Source organism: Talaromyces amestolkiae (genome assembly GCF_001896365.1).
Source record: "Talaromyces amestolkiae strain CIB chromosome Unknown scaffold18.1, whole genome shotgun sequence".
NCBI lineage: Eukaryota > Fungi > Ascomycota > Eurotiomycetes > Eurotiales > Trichocomaceae > Talaromyces > Talaromyces amestolkiae.
In genome coordinates this window covers 242,209-256,964 of record NW_024468054.1, presented here as the reverse complement: position 1 = coordinate 256,964, position 14,756 = coordinate 242,209, and the positions used below count along the sequence as shown (strand labels likewise).

Sequence of the window (14,756 nt, the reverse complement as noted above, 5' to 3'; positions counted from 1 at the left end):
TGACATCAGAAACAGTTGTCACAAATATTGCACCAAGTAGCATCTGACGGTTTATACTAGTCATGTTGCAAGAAGCACATTCGCATCGCACCAATGGCAATAGGGGCAAATATTCCACCTACTCTTCTATAAGCTAGATCCGTATACGAGGATGCCAGAATGGACGTAGAGCTAGCCCAAAAAAAAAGAAAAGAGAATCTGATAATGCAATTTATTGCCCAGGTGTATTATCTGTCAACATAAAGAATTTGGAGAGATTATTTACTGGATATACTTGAAATTCTACCTAATTTACCTGTGCTGTAGATATAGATACATACCACCCTCGACTAGAAAACACTCAGTCTAATCCGAAGAGAAAAACAACCAAAAATTCAATATCGACTCGCAAATATCATACAAGAAAACGCATAACATGCTGCTTTTCGCCAATGAGAACTGATGAGAAATCCTGCAAATGAGATGAAGAACGATAAAGACGAAAAAGAAAAAAAACACAAAACAAACTCCTGCTCTTTGTTCTGCCAACATTGGTATCAAACCCGACACGAAAACACCTCAAGAATATGCAAGTAAGGAAAGAAAGAAAGAATAACATATTAAGAGCTTAGATGAATCAATGTACTATATCATCGCACCTCAGGTGCAGCCGCCGCCGCAAAATCTTGATTGATATTGGCAGCCTGCGTGTCATCCGCCTCGCGCTCATCGCGAATAGCATTTGTCGTCGGCCTCGTACTCCCCCCCTCAAATATCCTTCTCCACCAACCCGGCGGATCTAGAGGTCGATGACCGTCATGCAACGACGGATAGACATCCGAGAAGAAGTACCACACATGCCCTACAATCACACCACAGATATCATCCTTGGGCACAGTGCCATGAACCAAGAAATGAAACGCCATTAGCACCCACGGCAAGTACGGCGCTGTGAATACCAGTAGCCCCAAGAAGCTGAGTCTTGTGTCCGGGTTGCGGCGACTCCAGATGTAGACTAGAGTTGAGGAGAGGGCTTGGCCGAGGTATGGTAAGGACACAAAAGGGGAGAGCATGAGGAGAGAACTCATGGCGTAGAATAGTAGCCAGGAGAAATGAGCCGGGGAGCGGCCCGAGGATTCTTCGAGAAGACGGGAGTAGCGTTGGAGGAAGAAGACGTGGAATAAGAGATCGAGGTTGAGGGGACCGAAGTATAAAAATGTGGTGATTATACGCCAGTACTGTCACGATTGTTAGCTTGAATCAAGTCTGAGAGAAAAGATGGTGGTGATGTACCTGCGATCGTACATATACAGCAGGTAAACTATAATAAAGCTGCATCGACGACACAACCTCACACTGCACCAGCACAGACGTTGCCACGGTGGCAGCGGTCCACCATCGTGTACAGGGAGGCATTTCGTAGAACCATTGCTCAAGTGGAAATTGGCCTCCTTGGCCACCATTGCCGAATACTCCGGCCATGATAGCTGACTGATGTCTCTTTGTTATATAGACGATATATCGACACCGATGCGGGTAAACGCGACAATGACGTGGGATGCCAATCGATGCTTCTGATGGGCAATAAGAGGGAGTAAAATCGCTTCTTGACGTGCTCACGCGATTGTACGTGTGGTGTTTGTGTGACTGAGTAGAAGCACTCAGTTGTAAAGAAAGATGGAAGCAATGAGGTGGCCTCAATGCTGTTGATTAGGTCAACTACCGGTACTTATCATCGGATTTAGCGGAAACGTTCCATTGGTGGAGCAATTTAATGAGTGCTCAGCCAATCAACAACTCTACCCGCATTGTCCATAACCCTAGCACCAGCCCTAACTCGAAATTTCAATCATTAATCTCATTGACAATACTGTCGCTGAATTTAAATTTATATTCGACTATCTAGTCTAATAATTTATCGTGATCCTGAGCTGATTCTCCTTGACGATTGTATCGCTCTTCGCAATGAGTTCGGGCATGTCCCAGGTGACGTTGATGAATCTGCCGCCCACCCAGGGTCTCTTCTCTGAGGTCAAGAAAGCCAATGTATTTCCGCAGAGTTCTGGGGTGTCTATAAAAACTGCAACTCAAAGTTAGAATGGATCCATAGAGCTCAAGACTAGAAGGACGACGAACTATGTTTGAACTCCGGAGCCTGATCAACCCCAAAAGTAGTCGCCATATCCGTAATGACGTTACCCGGATGAACGCTAAACGAAAGTATTCCCTTCTCGGAGTACTCCTCATTGATAAATTCTGCGAGTCTAGTAGCAGCCGTCTTGGAGATTTGATATGCGCTAAGTGTTTTATGCGTCAGGAGCGCACCAGCACTCGAAACGTTGACCACGTACGCATCGCCCGTCTTGAGCATCAGTGGAATAAGTGCTCGGGTGATGAGATATGGACCGCGGACATTCACCTCGAAGACATTGGTCCACATATCAGGATCATAGTCTTGAAGCAAGTGAAAGCCGCCGAATATGCCGGCATTATTGACGACAATATCGCATCGGCCAAACTCCTTCTCAAAGTCCGCGGCCGCTTTCTCCACGCTTTCTCGACTTGACATGTCGACTGTAAGTGGCAGATACTTTGGAGGAGGCCGGTTTGCGGATATTGCTGCTTCCTCGACTGCGGCTGCCAGGTCGGCGGTGCCTGAGCGAGCACCGGCAGCGATGAATGATGCTCCTGCTTTGGCGTATGCGAGGACTATTGCGCGCCCGATTCCGCGTGATCCTCCTGTGATGAGAACAGCTTTTCCAGAGAGGTCAAGTTTGGAAGGGTCGATATCAGGATAGGTGTCGCTGTGGACAGTGGGGGTGACGTCGTAATCACCTATATGATATGAGAACCTTTTGTTATGCTCCGTTGGTGTCTCACTTACCGGGAGCTTCGAGCACATTTGGGGCTCCTCTTGGTGGCGGCATTGTAGCGAGAGCGGATAATGGTTTCAATTTATTTTCTCGCTGTACCTCTTCACAGGCAATAGACAGTCTTGGCTTATTTGTAGAGCAAGAGGATACGGCGGACTTTATAATTCTCGCAACCTTGCTGAGCTGCCGGCTTAGAAATCCAACAGTCACATGTCGCATCCCGATGCAATTTATATCATGTAACACAAGACAAACTGTCTGCAAGCACGCCGAAATGGTCGTCCAGTGGATACATCGTTAAAGTCCATCAACAAATGAGAAGGTGTACGAGCTGCGCCGTTTCAAACAACGCATTTTGAGCGAGGCATGTCCATCTCCATGCTGCACGTTAGGGCAAGCTACTGTATCCCTCCTGTAGTGAGTGCAGCGACTAATGTAAGCAGTCCATGCGAAATCGCGGGTATAAGCTACTTAGTAAGTATTTAGCATCCAATTGCCTCTTGAGAAGTAGAGAGTTGTATGCAAGATGCAGTAGTTGTCTCATCGATCATTGGTCAGATGCATTGTCCTGCAGTCGGATGAACAAAGAAATTGTTAAGATTGGCAGCATGAGGTGTTATGATTCGTCGTTGTATTAAGACGACTCGTACACATTCCGTGTACGAAGAGACAAGAGAGAGAAGAAGCATTTTTGACTCGATAAAACCGTACTCTTTTGACACTCGATGATATACTAACCGCTTTTGGAAAGAAAGCAATATATCCTATTCGGGACTAGTACAGACACGCCCGCGAAAAGAGGAGGCTGGGGAATCTAGCTTCAACATTTCATGATTCGTTTTTCCCTCATTCTTTTGTGTGTCCTTTCTTTTCTCTTATTGTCTTAATACTACTAAACCATATTATAAACCACCTTTTCACTCTTCCACGCGTGCTCAATTTACTTTCTTCTTCCACAACACTCGAGCTTCAGACAGCTACATCCACCTAAGCTTTGCGACCCGCTATAACTCGACCAGCGTCCTTCGACAGGGAACTCAATCGGGACTGAAATAGCACACCTTATTTCATCTCGCGACCACATCGGTAAAAAGGGACAGAATGCCACCTAAAACAGGTCGGGGCCGCCCGTCCAAGGCCACCGCCACAACCAGCGCTCCAACCTCTCCACGCGCAAGCAGAGCTGGCCCATCATCCATTCAACCCCAAGAAGAAGGGGAAACCACATCAAGTCCCATCACAAGCCCAAGATCGCCGAAAACTGCCAGAAAAACAAAGCCCAAGTCTCCAACGGCGACAAAAACAGCGCCAAAGACAACAAATCGAATAACTAAGCGACCAGCCGGCAAGGGCCCGCGAGCATCAAACATACAACGTAAGCTACAAAACCCCCCTCTCTCTCATCGCACATGCTAACACAATAAATTCAGCCGGCGACCCAACGCCCACCGGTAAACGCCGCCGCTACAAACCCGGCACCGTCGCGCTCAAAGAAATCCGCAAATACCAACGCTCCTTCGACCTGCTGATCAGCAAACTGCCCTTTGCTCGCTTAGTCCGCGAAGTCGCACTCGATTTGTTGCCCGCCGAAGTAGGCGCCGAGCTCAGATGGCAATCGCACGCAATCATGGCGCTTCAAGAAGCCGCCGAGGCATTTTTGGTGCATCTGTTTGAGGATACGAATCTATGCGCGATTCATGCGAAGAGGGTTACGATTATGCAGAAGGATATTCAGCTTGCGCGACGGATCAGGGGAATGTGGGGTGGTTTGGGTTAGTCCTTAAGGAACAGGGAGAAAAAGAGAGGGGGCATTTTTCAAGAGATATATGGCGGTCTTATTATTCGTTTGTGGTGTTTGGGTTGCATTTACGGCGTGGTGTTTGTGGGAGTCATTAACGGTAATTCGCTCTGCGAGGTATATCGAATGTGCCTTGCTTTTCATTTTAATTTCTTGTGTGTGTCAGTGGGATACATTTTATTTGTTTGTTAATACTACCTGGTTTCGAACAGCTCGGCCAGGTTATGGAGGTCAAGAGTCACTGAGCTTCTATATCAGCATCAGCTATGCAGGGATCATAGTTAATATCTATTCAGTCATGTCACGAGCATAGATCATGGGACAGCCAAAAAAGGCATATTCTAGTCCAAGTAGAGCGACTTCTTATCATTAGATTTCATACATATAGTGGTTCTTAATCAGTCCCTGGATATCAATCATTAACCGAAGCAAACGAAAATGATTAGGCATCAAACGCCGTTGCCGATTATACATAACACCTCCATGCTAGTATACCTTGATGGTATATGTCCGATCCATGAGGAAAGGGGGGTGGGGAGATCACAGATACTCTGTCCGTTTCAGCGCCGCTGGTAGACCCATCAACAACCTGCCTGCTTCTTCTCTCACACCACGAGCTTCATCTGCTTTACCCTGTCTATCCAGCGTCTCGGCCAACATCTGATCCGTAACGCTAACCCACAGACGATCATTGGCTTTTTTGGCCATGGCGCGGCCTGCGCGCGCACTCTTTTCCGACTGTTCACCGACCACGCCACGGAAGTATTTCCAGCTCATGAAGGTCAGGGTCATGCAGGTGATTTGGCTGTTGTTGATGCCCGTGGCGGATTGGAGGGCTTGTTGAAGGTATTGTTTTGTCTGAATCGTGGATTCGCTGTACACTGTAGCGCAGACCAGGTAGTAGGCGGCCTGGATATACTTGTTGGAGCTGCTGAGGCATTGCGGTTCAACGAGAGCTAGGACCTGGTCGAGGCGGGAATGGGAGGGGKGTGAGGGTTCGCGGAGGATGAGGATCGTGTTGAGGCCTGCGAGAATCGCTGTGTCGCGGCGAGGATCGTTGCGCATTGTTCGATTTGTCGAGGATGAGAGTGAGAGAAGGGGGGAATCGTATGCGGCCAATGCCGCTACTAGATCGCCATTGCCTTGTGCGATGACGCCCGCGGCATATTCCATGAGGCAGGAGATTGATTCCGGCAATGCGCTGCCCAATTCTTCAGAGGAGCTGCGGAGCTCCTTAAGTGTTTGACTGGCGCTTTCCCAGTCGCTTCTTGCGCATGCCAAGAATGTAAGATGTAGCAGTATATTACAGTACAGAATTCGTCGCCATTCTAGTCGTTTGCTAGCCGCCACGACAGACTCTTTGACTTCTTCAGGCGCTTTGAAGTTCCCTATATGGTATGTCAGCGATGCACGCCAATCTGTAAGAATTTGAATACTTACCACGGACCATACGCAAGCCCTCTTGCAAATACTTCTCAGCCTTACGACCATCATGTGAATTTCTGGCAGCTAATGTCATGGAGCTCAAAAAGTAGCAGAGGCCATATAGGTCATGTTGCGGAAGCCAATGCAATGTCAAGCACAGTTTACCATTCTCGACGCGCAGAATGTCACCTATTTCAGTCGGCTTGGGAGGCGTTTGCGTGTTCAAAGGAACAAGAAAAGAGCCATCCTCACGCCATCGTGAGTCGTGGATTCGCTGATCCATCATGCTTTGCATTATTTGTAGTTTTTGCGAGGCTTGATTCAGATCGTATTCAAGCAAGCTGCATGATATATCGACCATCTGAAGCATCGAGCCGATTTGAGGTATTTCCTGCACACGAGGATCCAGCTGGTGACTTCGTGCTACCGCCACCGCATGTTGAGCTTGTTCAACGGAATCAGGGCTTGTAGACTGTTGTAAATGTGCGAGTGCCTCGATCAATGCAGCGACAACGACCACAAGCTTATCGCCATTGCGAGTAGCCAGGTTGGTCAGTTTCTGCAGATTATGAATGGCAATAACAAAGTCTTGATGAGTTGAAGACGATAGCGCAAGGCTGATTCTGAGTAAACGAAACGCGTATTCCCAAGGAGTGTGTTTATACCTAAAACCGTCAGCTCTTTTTGTCCCACTGATACTGTTGAAAAAATACACACGTTTCAACATCCTCAATCATCTTGTCAACAGCCTTCGCTGCTGCCTTGGGGTTAGATTTATGAAGCATTCGAGCAAGCAGTTGCTGCATTGTATACTTGAGATCTAAAAGCTTGTTCTGATGGAAGTTAGTTCTGATCTAAAAGACGTAGAAGGGACCACTAACTCGTTCGCATATTTCAATCTGCCAAAAGTTAGCAATGATACACCCAGACGCCTAAACGTAACTTACCCCTTTGCTCAATGCCGTCTCCGCTAATATATCATTATCAGTTTCCTCGATGAGTATGCGTGCATAGCGCAACCGTGTCAAAGCCTCCGTAAGCGGCGGCATTCGAAAGTTCTGTTTTAGAATTAGTCTAGAAACATACCTCATAAACCGAGAATAGACGAACCGTTTGTGCTGCCTGCAAACACCCAAGTCCAGTGGCTACCAGCTTGTAGTATTCCTTTAGATCCAACTCGTTGTTTGAAAGAGCAATGACTGTTCCCTTGCTATGGGCTGCATTCAAGTACTCATCTGCAAGGGCCAATAGTAGAGTTTGGTAGTCCACATCACCATCAGCGGGGACAGACTTTTGAGGTTTCTGCACCTTGTGAGGTGCTACCATTGGCGTTTTGGCGGGTGTTTTGGCAGGCGTCTTGTTTGACGACCTTTGAACGTCTGCTAAAGATGGAATGACAACTTGCGGTATTTGAACTAGGGGTGAAGCCGATTGCCCTGATGTCTTTCTATGTTGGCTAGCTGGTCGAGACGGAGTCATCGTGACCTCGTTTGAAGGAGGTATTGATGGTGCCAGTGGGGTAGATTTGGGCGGCTCTTGTTTGATGTGAACTTGATTAGGGGTAACCTTGATCGGTACAGCTGGTTGAGATACAGTCGTTGCGGGTGCTGTGACTGCAGGCAAGGTGCTTTGCTGCGGGGCACTGGGCGCGGTGAAAGAGGGCTCCGTCTGTTTGTTTAATGAGGGGGCAGCACTGGCCACTATATCAAAAGAGAACGTCGGTCTTATTGGTTCTGTGAATGTATCACTTGGATTCACAAACAGTATGGGCGGATCTTGAAAAGCAGGTTGAGGTGATGGAGGGCGTATGGAGTGCAAGTTATTTTGGTGCTGTGGTGACTGCGGATGAATGATATGTAAGATGTTTTGATGTTGTTGCGGCGAAGGCTGAGGCGGGGGTTTTGGTGAAGGCTTTGTTGGTTGTTGCTGTACGATCCGACGCTGTTGAACTACTGGTGGGTTGGGCTGCGGGGGTTTTTGTTGTTGCTGTTGCTGTGGTGGTGGTTGTGGTTGCTGAGTTTGTTGTGGTGAGGGCAGAACTACAGGCTGAGGCGAGGGTTGAGACGGTGGTCGTGGAGAAGGTTGTGGCAAGTGTTGATTTTGATTCTGGTGAGAAGATGGTTGTGGCAGAGGCTGTGGTACATGTTGGCTCTGGTGCTGCTGAAGTTGTTGATGCAGTTGGATCGTCGGAGAACTGTATTGCTGCTGCCGTTGAGGGACTTGCACAGGCTGCGGTGACGGCTGGGATCTGGGCTGCGGCGAAGGATGCAGGGGTTGAAGTTGATGTTGTTGTATAGTCGGAGACACATATTGCTGCTGCCGTTGCGAGTGTTGATTCAACTGCGGCAATGGCTGAGGTACAGCTTGTGGAGAAGGATGCGACACGGATTGGTGTTGATGTTGCTGAATAATTGGCGAGCCAAATTGCTGCTGAACTACCGAAGAGCCATATTGCTGTCGCTGTAAATGTAGATTCTGCTGCGGTGAGGGTTGCGGTTGAAGCTGCGGCGAAGACTGCGATAGATGTTGCTGCAAATGTTGATGCTGTTGTATCACCGGGGAATTATACTGCTGCTGCCGTTGCTGTTGCTGATACAGATATTGCTGCTGCTGTTGTTGCTGCTGAGGTGATTGAGGAGGCGCCAATCCTCGCTGTTGTCCCAAAGTTTGCGACGGCGAAGGTTGTCCATAACCCTGAACGTAAGATGGTACTGAAATTGGAGAATAACCAAACGAGTTCGTATAGTTCATATACTGCACGTTATTTCCAACGTTGTATTGCGGCTGCGAATGAGGCACCGTTACGGGAGATCGAGCAAACGCGGCATTCTGAGGAATCTGTTGCACGTACTGCGAGGGATACTGCGGAGGAGGATATTGCCCGTTATCGTTGTTGTATGGCGGTGGGTAACTCATTGCCTTTGAATGGATATCCGAATGATGCGTATGGTCGGGAAGATTGTCCCGATATCATGAGGATATCATCCGATCTGCCATGGAGACAAGACTATTCGACGCGTTATCAAAAGGATAGTGTAGTATAAAATAAAATGCTGGATGATGCGCGCGTTAGGCCATGCTCTGCGGAGATCGGAACGGAGAAACTACGCTCCATGGCAATATATCGCGGATCATCGCTATGTCGCCGACTTCATCAATTGTATTTATCTTTGCTTCCACGCTGGCCTTTTATATTCCGATCTTGGATTTTCATTTGTTAATACTAATATAGACAGCTAGATTGAAGAGACTGCTTGAGCAATAATTTGTGACAAGAACGCCTTACTAGCCAGTAACCAACTATCTATCCTGCGGCTAACCCAGAAACTCCTAATATACGCCATAGTTGACAAGATGTGATCACATAGCAACACCCGCTAACACGCAGATATATTCCAAAAACTCAACGAATATCATTTATACTCTCCATGAAAAGAAGAGGCTGACTCCCTATGCCTGCGCAAGATGCAGCGAAGTGTACATCTGATTTGCGAAATGTGCACTGTTGTCCTCCAGCGCCGGCTGCAAGATGTCATTGCCGAGAGAAGGCGCATGACTCGGCGGCGGATGCATCCAAATCGTCCAGGGGCAGCTCTTTATACTAATATATGGATTAATCGGATGGATTCTTTGCGCCGCAAATTCTGCGTCGGGCATCGCCGTAGAGTTACCTAGACATCTCAGTGTCCAGAAAAAGTACGTCGCTTTATCGGCTTCGGGAGAGATATGGGCCCGTCGGTTTGGACATTTCAGTACCGTGCCGCAAGTCCTGCAAGTTGATATCTGCTTACACGCCGAGCAGAATGTGTCGTGTCGGTGGCAGTAGATTGCTTGACATACACTAGACAGCCACAGATCCATCGACCGATGAGCGCAGCCAAAGCGGGGTGAGATATGTTGCTGTTTTCCGAGTGTGTGCGGTGCCGTGCTCATCCGATACTCCGTTCGAATCATCAGTTGTTCTGCATCGTTGAGCTCAGGGTAAATATCAATTTTGAATTCGGTTGATCCGTATGTCACTGTGCACGAGTGCCACAAGTATCTTTCGTCGTAGCCGCGGCTTCCGAATATGGCCGATGGCATCTTGCTCAAAACCTCCCGGTCTTTCAATTCTTTAACCAGCTTCACTTTGTCTTGAAACGTCAGTTTTATACATGGACACAAGTCGACCAATCCTGCCGATTCGCCTAGGTTGCAAACTCGTGCGGTAGGTGAAGATCTGAATTCTTTCGCAGGAAACGCCATCCGCGGATGAAGCTTGAGGCACTTGGAGCAAGCAAGCCATCTTCTATCCTCAAGCCTTTCGATCAACTTCCAGCGCTCGCTAGCATAGGTCTGAGAATCACGGTAGTGGTGTAACAAGGGTGCAAAATCTTTTTTGAATCGTAGACAATCGGAGCGGAAGGACTTTCCGGAAATCAGCAGTAATCGTTTGCATGTCATTGCCAGGCATGCTTCGGAGAGAGGATCCAGCTCTGCGGATATGAGGGCTAACAGCTCAGTAGGGAGGTCCATAATGTAGCATTGCTTGTCTTGCTGCTGACTGAGGATCTCAGTGTCTTTTTGCGTTTCCACTTCCTGTTCTTCACTGCTCGAGGTCTCCTTGATCGGGTTGGAGACCTTGAGCCTCGCGAAGAAGCCCAAGGAACGGATACGCATGTTGTAGATTGAGTGATACGTAGTGCTTTGTGGTTTGTTCCAAAGTAGATATCGATCACTACTTCTTCATGGTAGCAGATGTCGAAGAATTAGTAATTTTTCAAGCATTCAAAATATTATTATATCCTTCCAAATGATAACGATCGCTGAAAGTAGTCGATCACCGTATTTATATGCACTGGATATGTGAAGGCAGATTCAAAGTCAGGCGAGGCTTCCACGAGGTACTATTAGTATTTAAATACAAACAAAAAGACAGACAGGAAAACTATACAAAAGTATACGAAAGCGGAAGATGACGGTAAGTATGCCTGAATCAGGATGACATCCATCTTATCTTATTTTGCAGGTGGAAGCCTTGGGAGGTTCAAATGTTATTTCTCTGGTAACGAACTGTAACGCAACACACCGGTTCTGGCCTCTTACATTACTCGGCCGATGTAGTTGCCTGAATCTAACGGCACCGTAAGTCAGTCGCTTGAGACAGCTGATAGAATCACGCTAGCACGTCTTAGATCTTGTCAGTAGGTAGTTTTTTCTGAATATGGTGGGGATGATCCTGGCGATTAGGGCTTCCGCAAACGGAAATCGACAAGTATGGCTCGTGGCAGCTAAGATCACCACAAACGGTTCTATGTGCAGCTATAGAGGCTATCTGATAAAATATGGTAGTACGTTTATGTCGAAACCAAATCTTTTGAGCGTTTGCTTTGTTTCAAGGCGTGTTGAAGCAATCAAGCGACGGTCACATGCAGATCTGCTCGATAAGAAAGGCACCAAACGGGTCCTTGTGACCTGTATGTCGGTGTATGACGAGCCCACACTCTGAGAGAACTCAGCAATTTTAACCTAGTGGGGACCCCAGGTAGTCTAACTTTGCCTAGTCTTAGCAAACATAACATTGATGACAATAAATGAACAGACTAATAGCAAGGCATAGAAAACGTAGAGAAATGTTTGCTTAGTGCACCTCTTATCGTCCTTATCGGCTTATCGGTCTTATCATGTCAGATCGCGGCATCTGATTGGCCGGGCCACCTACCCAATCAGGCTATGATGCCGAGGTTGATGCTAAAAAAGAATCCAGGCACTCCCTTCAAAGAAAAATAAAATATCTTTGTTGGCTGCACAGCGCTCTTTTTTATCCTCAAACATTCTTTCTGCCTTTCCGTATTATCGAATTTGACGGTGCATCTTGCTATTTCCATCATTTTGGCTGCCAATTACATTGCCTGACGTCATCAGCTCGATCAGACATGAGTGTTTTCTCAAAGTTCTCTCCGCAAGCCAAAGTTTCATTGGTTCACTGCGAAGACAATCAGGTGCTCCTCACACCAAAAGATGCTTCTGCACCTGATAAAGCAACCGCATCAGAGAAAGAACAGATTCAACTCATAGATCTCGTCCGCGAAGCTACCCCTTCGACATGCAAACTCAACCCTTTCCTCTTCAACGGCCACCTCCAGACCGGCTACACAACAATCAAAGAAACTAACGAAATCCCCATCTACTACAAGCGCAAGATCTTCGAGCAGGAAATTCCTTCTCTCGCGGGCCAATTCGCCGTTGACTTTGTCGTGCCGGCATACCCCAAGACGACCGACCCCGAAGCTACCGATGAAGCTAGGAAATATACCCTCCCCTCGGGACTCCCGGCACGAACCACTTTCTTCTCAAAAGACGAGCTCGCCGCGCTGCCATCGAATGATTCCAAACCTATGCTGGTGGCGCTACATGGATTGACCGGTGGATCGCATGAGGTGTACCTGAGAGCTGCTCTTGCACCGCTCGTGCTAGATGAAAACAGTGGATGGGAGGCATGTGTTGTCAACGGTCGAGGATGCGCGCAGATGAAAATCAGCACCCCATTACTATTCAATGCGCGCGCAACATGGGACGTTCGCCAAGTCGTGAAATGGCTTCGAAAGACGTTTCCGAATCGGCCGTTGTTCGGCATTGGGTTTTCGCTGGGTGCGAATATTTTGACTAATGTATGTCGCCTGTCTTTTTTGCTGATTATATGCAGAGATCTGATTTTTTGAACAGTATCTTGGTGAAGAAGGCGAAAACTGTCTTTTGAATGCTGCCGTTGTTTGTGCTAATCCATGGAACTTGGATGTGACCAATGTCGCTCTTCGGAATACATGGATAGGTGCTGAAGTCTACTCATCGCATATGGCCATCAGTCTCGTAAAGCTTTTTAACCAGTACGTCTTCTATGGCTATCGAGTTGACGGTGCTGACTGAGTACAGACATGTTGATGAATTAACGCATCATCCGCGCTTGAACGTCAATGATATGGAGAATGTTAAGTACATCCATGAGTTTGACAGGTATGTTCCACTTCATAGGACGAGATATAACATTATACTGATATGAGCAGAGCCGTGCAATGCGCATTATGGGGCTACCCGACTGAAGGAGCCTACCATCGTGATGCATCCTCTACAGACTCCCTACTAGCAATACGCATCCCATTCTTGGCCATAAATGCGGAAGATGATCCAGTAAGTAGACTTTGTTTGATATTTACATATTTCACGGCAGACAACTAATTCGTAGCGATAGATCTCCGTCAAACAAGCAATTCCATATGACGAATTCAAACAGACACCATACGGCGTCTTATTGACCACTTCCTGGGGCGGCCATCTCGGCTGGTTTGAATTGGGAGGTTGTCGGTGGTTCACCAAACCGGTATGTCCACCCTTCAGAACATGCTCAATGAATCAATCCGCTGACCTGCTCTTTCGTAGGCCGCCAACTTCTTGGACCGTATGGCAAAAACCATCGATCTTTCCGTCACACCCAAACCCCAGAAGGATAAAGAAGGGCTGTACGGAGAACAACTCGCGAACGGTAGCATTCACAAACCGTCCCATGCATCGGTCTTTTATCCCGTGAACCGCAAGCTATCCATGACCATCGATAATTAGAGACGAGACCTCAAAAAGACATGTTCGATTTTCCCGAATTTCGTTCTTCGTGATACCTGACACTTGATCGAATTCACCCTCGCATTCGCCTCTAACGCCGACCCTGATCATGACCGAAACCCCCACAAGGAATCATTCCATCAAAACGAATAATGACCACCAATGCATGCATAGATAGCGCACATAGAGATAGATATACAAAGATCCGCTCAATTAATCAGAAAAGAATTGAAAATTCAAGCAAACGAGACACTCTTCCGCTTCTCCCTTTTGAAGCTGGATTTCTTATCTTCTGTAGGACCGTCGCTTGATCTTCTCTTTTTCTTGTTTCGTAGTTCATCTTTGACGCTCTCCTAAAATCAATATTAGCATTTGACCAATTGTCATCAATTGTAGCGAGCGGAGAGTGTAAAAACGTACCAACTTTGATTTCTTCTTCTCAGCTCTTGCCTCTGCTTCTTTCCTTTTCGCCTCTCTAATCTCCTCCATTTGTCGCGCCTTGATCATCTTAGACTCAATCTGCCCTTCCTTTTCCGCATTGACAATCGCCAGAATAGTCATCATACTCTCCTACATCCAACAGTCAGCCATCTCTCCCTCACCTAGCCACACATGCAATTCAAGAAAGAAAGAAAGACAAACCTGATCATCAACAAAAACCTTGCCCTTCTTCTTGCCCCTCGGCGTCTGCACACCAACAGGCGTAATCATATTCAAAGATGGTAAATCCAATTCCTTCTCCGTATATTCCCTCGTCTTAGTTTTCTTTTGCTGTTTGGGAGCGCTGCGGGATTGCGATTTGACTTCTTTCGGAGGTGGGCGTTTGCCTTTGGATGATTTGGAGGATTTGCTGACTTTGAAGGAGGAGGTTTTGGCTCCTTTTGAGGATGAGTTCTTGGAGGGACCCTTGGAGGGGCCTTTGGAGGTTGTTGGTGCCATTGCGTTGGCTTTTGGCTTAATATCGTTGTAAAAAGTAAGGCGGAAATGTTCGGAGCCGGCGTATTTTGGTCGATTGAAATGATCCTCGTGAAATCAAATAAATAACCACGCAACCAAACGAAGAACGAAATTTGACTGGAATCAAA

General features: G+C 47.3%; 7 protein-coding genes across 7 annotated transcripts; 2 read left to right on the top strand and 5 right to left on the bottom strand.

The window, feature by feature from the left end:
* Positions 1-629: 629 nt before the first annotated feature.
* BHQ10_008144 (uncharacterized protein) lies at positions 630-1,461 on the bottom strand (the record flags this gene model as incomplete). The annotated part of the gene is made up of 2 exons (XM_040880917.1): positions 630-1,217; positions 1,285-1,461. The coding sequence occupies 2 exons, from the start codon at positions 1,459-1,461 to the stop codon at positions 630-632; spliced, it is 765 nt and encodes a 254-aa protein (XP_040736646.1).
* A 425-nt stretch (positions 1,462-1,886) lies between these two features.
* BHQ10_008143 (uncharacterized protein) lies at positions 1,887-2,906 on the bottom strand (the record flags this gene model as incomplete). The annotated part of the gene is made up of 3 exons (XM_040880916.1): positions 1,887-2,059; positions 2,116-2,814; positions 2,864-2,906. The coding sequence occupies 3 exons, from the start codon at positions 2,904-2,906 to the stop codon at positions 1,887-1,889; spliced, it is 915 nt and encodes a 304-aa protein (XP_040736645.1).
* Positions 2,907-3,953: 1,047 nt separating this feature from the next.
* On the top strand, positions 3,954-4,629 carry BHQ10_008142 (uncharacterized protein; the record flags this gene model as incomplete). The annotated part of the gene is made up of 2 exons (XM_040880915.1): positions 3,954-4,227; positions 4,283-4,629. 2 exons carry the CDS (start codon positions 3,954-3,956, stop codon positions 4,627-4,629), a joined length of 621 nt encoding a protein of 206 aa, XP_040736644.1.
* A 561-nt stretch (positions 4,630-5,190) lies between these two features.
* BHQ10_008141 (uncharacterized protein) lies at positions 5,191-8,991 on the bottom strand (the record flags this gene model as incomplete). Its single annotated transcript, XM_040880914.1, has 6 exons — positions 5,191-6,038; positions 6,091-6,740; positions 6,793-6,908; positions 6,957-6,974; positions 7,023-7,133; positions 7,186-8,991. 6 exons carry the CDS (start codon positions 8,989-8,991, stop codon positions 5,191-5,193), a joined length of 3,549 nt encoding a protein of 1,182 aa, XP_040736643.1.
* Positions 8,992-9,525: 534 nt separating this feature from the next.
* Positions 9,526-10,734, bottom strand: BHQ10_008140 (uncharacterized protein; the record flags this gene model as incomplete). Its single annotated transcript, XM_040880913.1, has 2 exons — positions 9,526-9,858; positions 9,916-10,734. 2 exons carry the CDS (start codon positions 10,732-10,734, stop codon positions 9,526-9,528), a joined length of 1,152 nt encoding a protein of 383 aa, XP_040736642.1.
* A 1,256-nt stretch (positions 10,735-11,990) lies between these two features.
* On the top strand, positions 11,991-13,671 carry BHQ10_008139 (uncharacterized protein; the record flags this gene model as incomplete). Its single annotated transcript, XM_040880911.1, has 6 exons — positions 11,991-12,725; positions 12,781-12,941; positions 12,988-13,068; positions 13,119-13,242; positions 13,304-13,432; positions 13,492-13,671. The coding sequence occupies 6 exons, from the start codon at positions 11,991-11,993 to the stop codon at positions 13,669-13,671; spliced, it is 1,410 nt and encodes a 469-aa protein (XP_040736641.1).
* A 236-nt stretch (positions 13,672-13,907) lies between these two features.
* Positions 13,908-14,610, bottom strand: BHQ10_008138 (uncharacterized protein; the record flags this gene model as incomplete). Its single annotated transcript, XM_040880910.1, has 3 exons — positions 13,908-14,024; positions 14,092-14,241; positions 14,314-14,610. 3 exons carry the CDS (start codon positions 14,608-14,610, stop codon positions 13,908-13,910), a joined length of 564 nt encoding a protein of 187 aa, XP_040736640.1.
* Between the last annotated feature and the right edge of the window lie 146 nt (positions 14,611-14,756).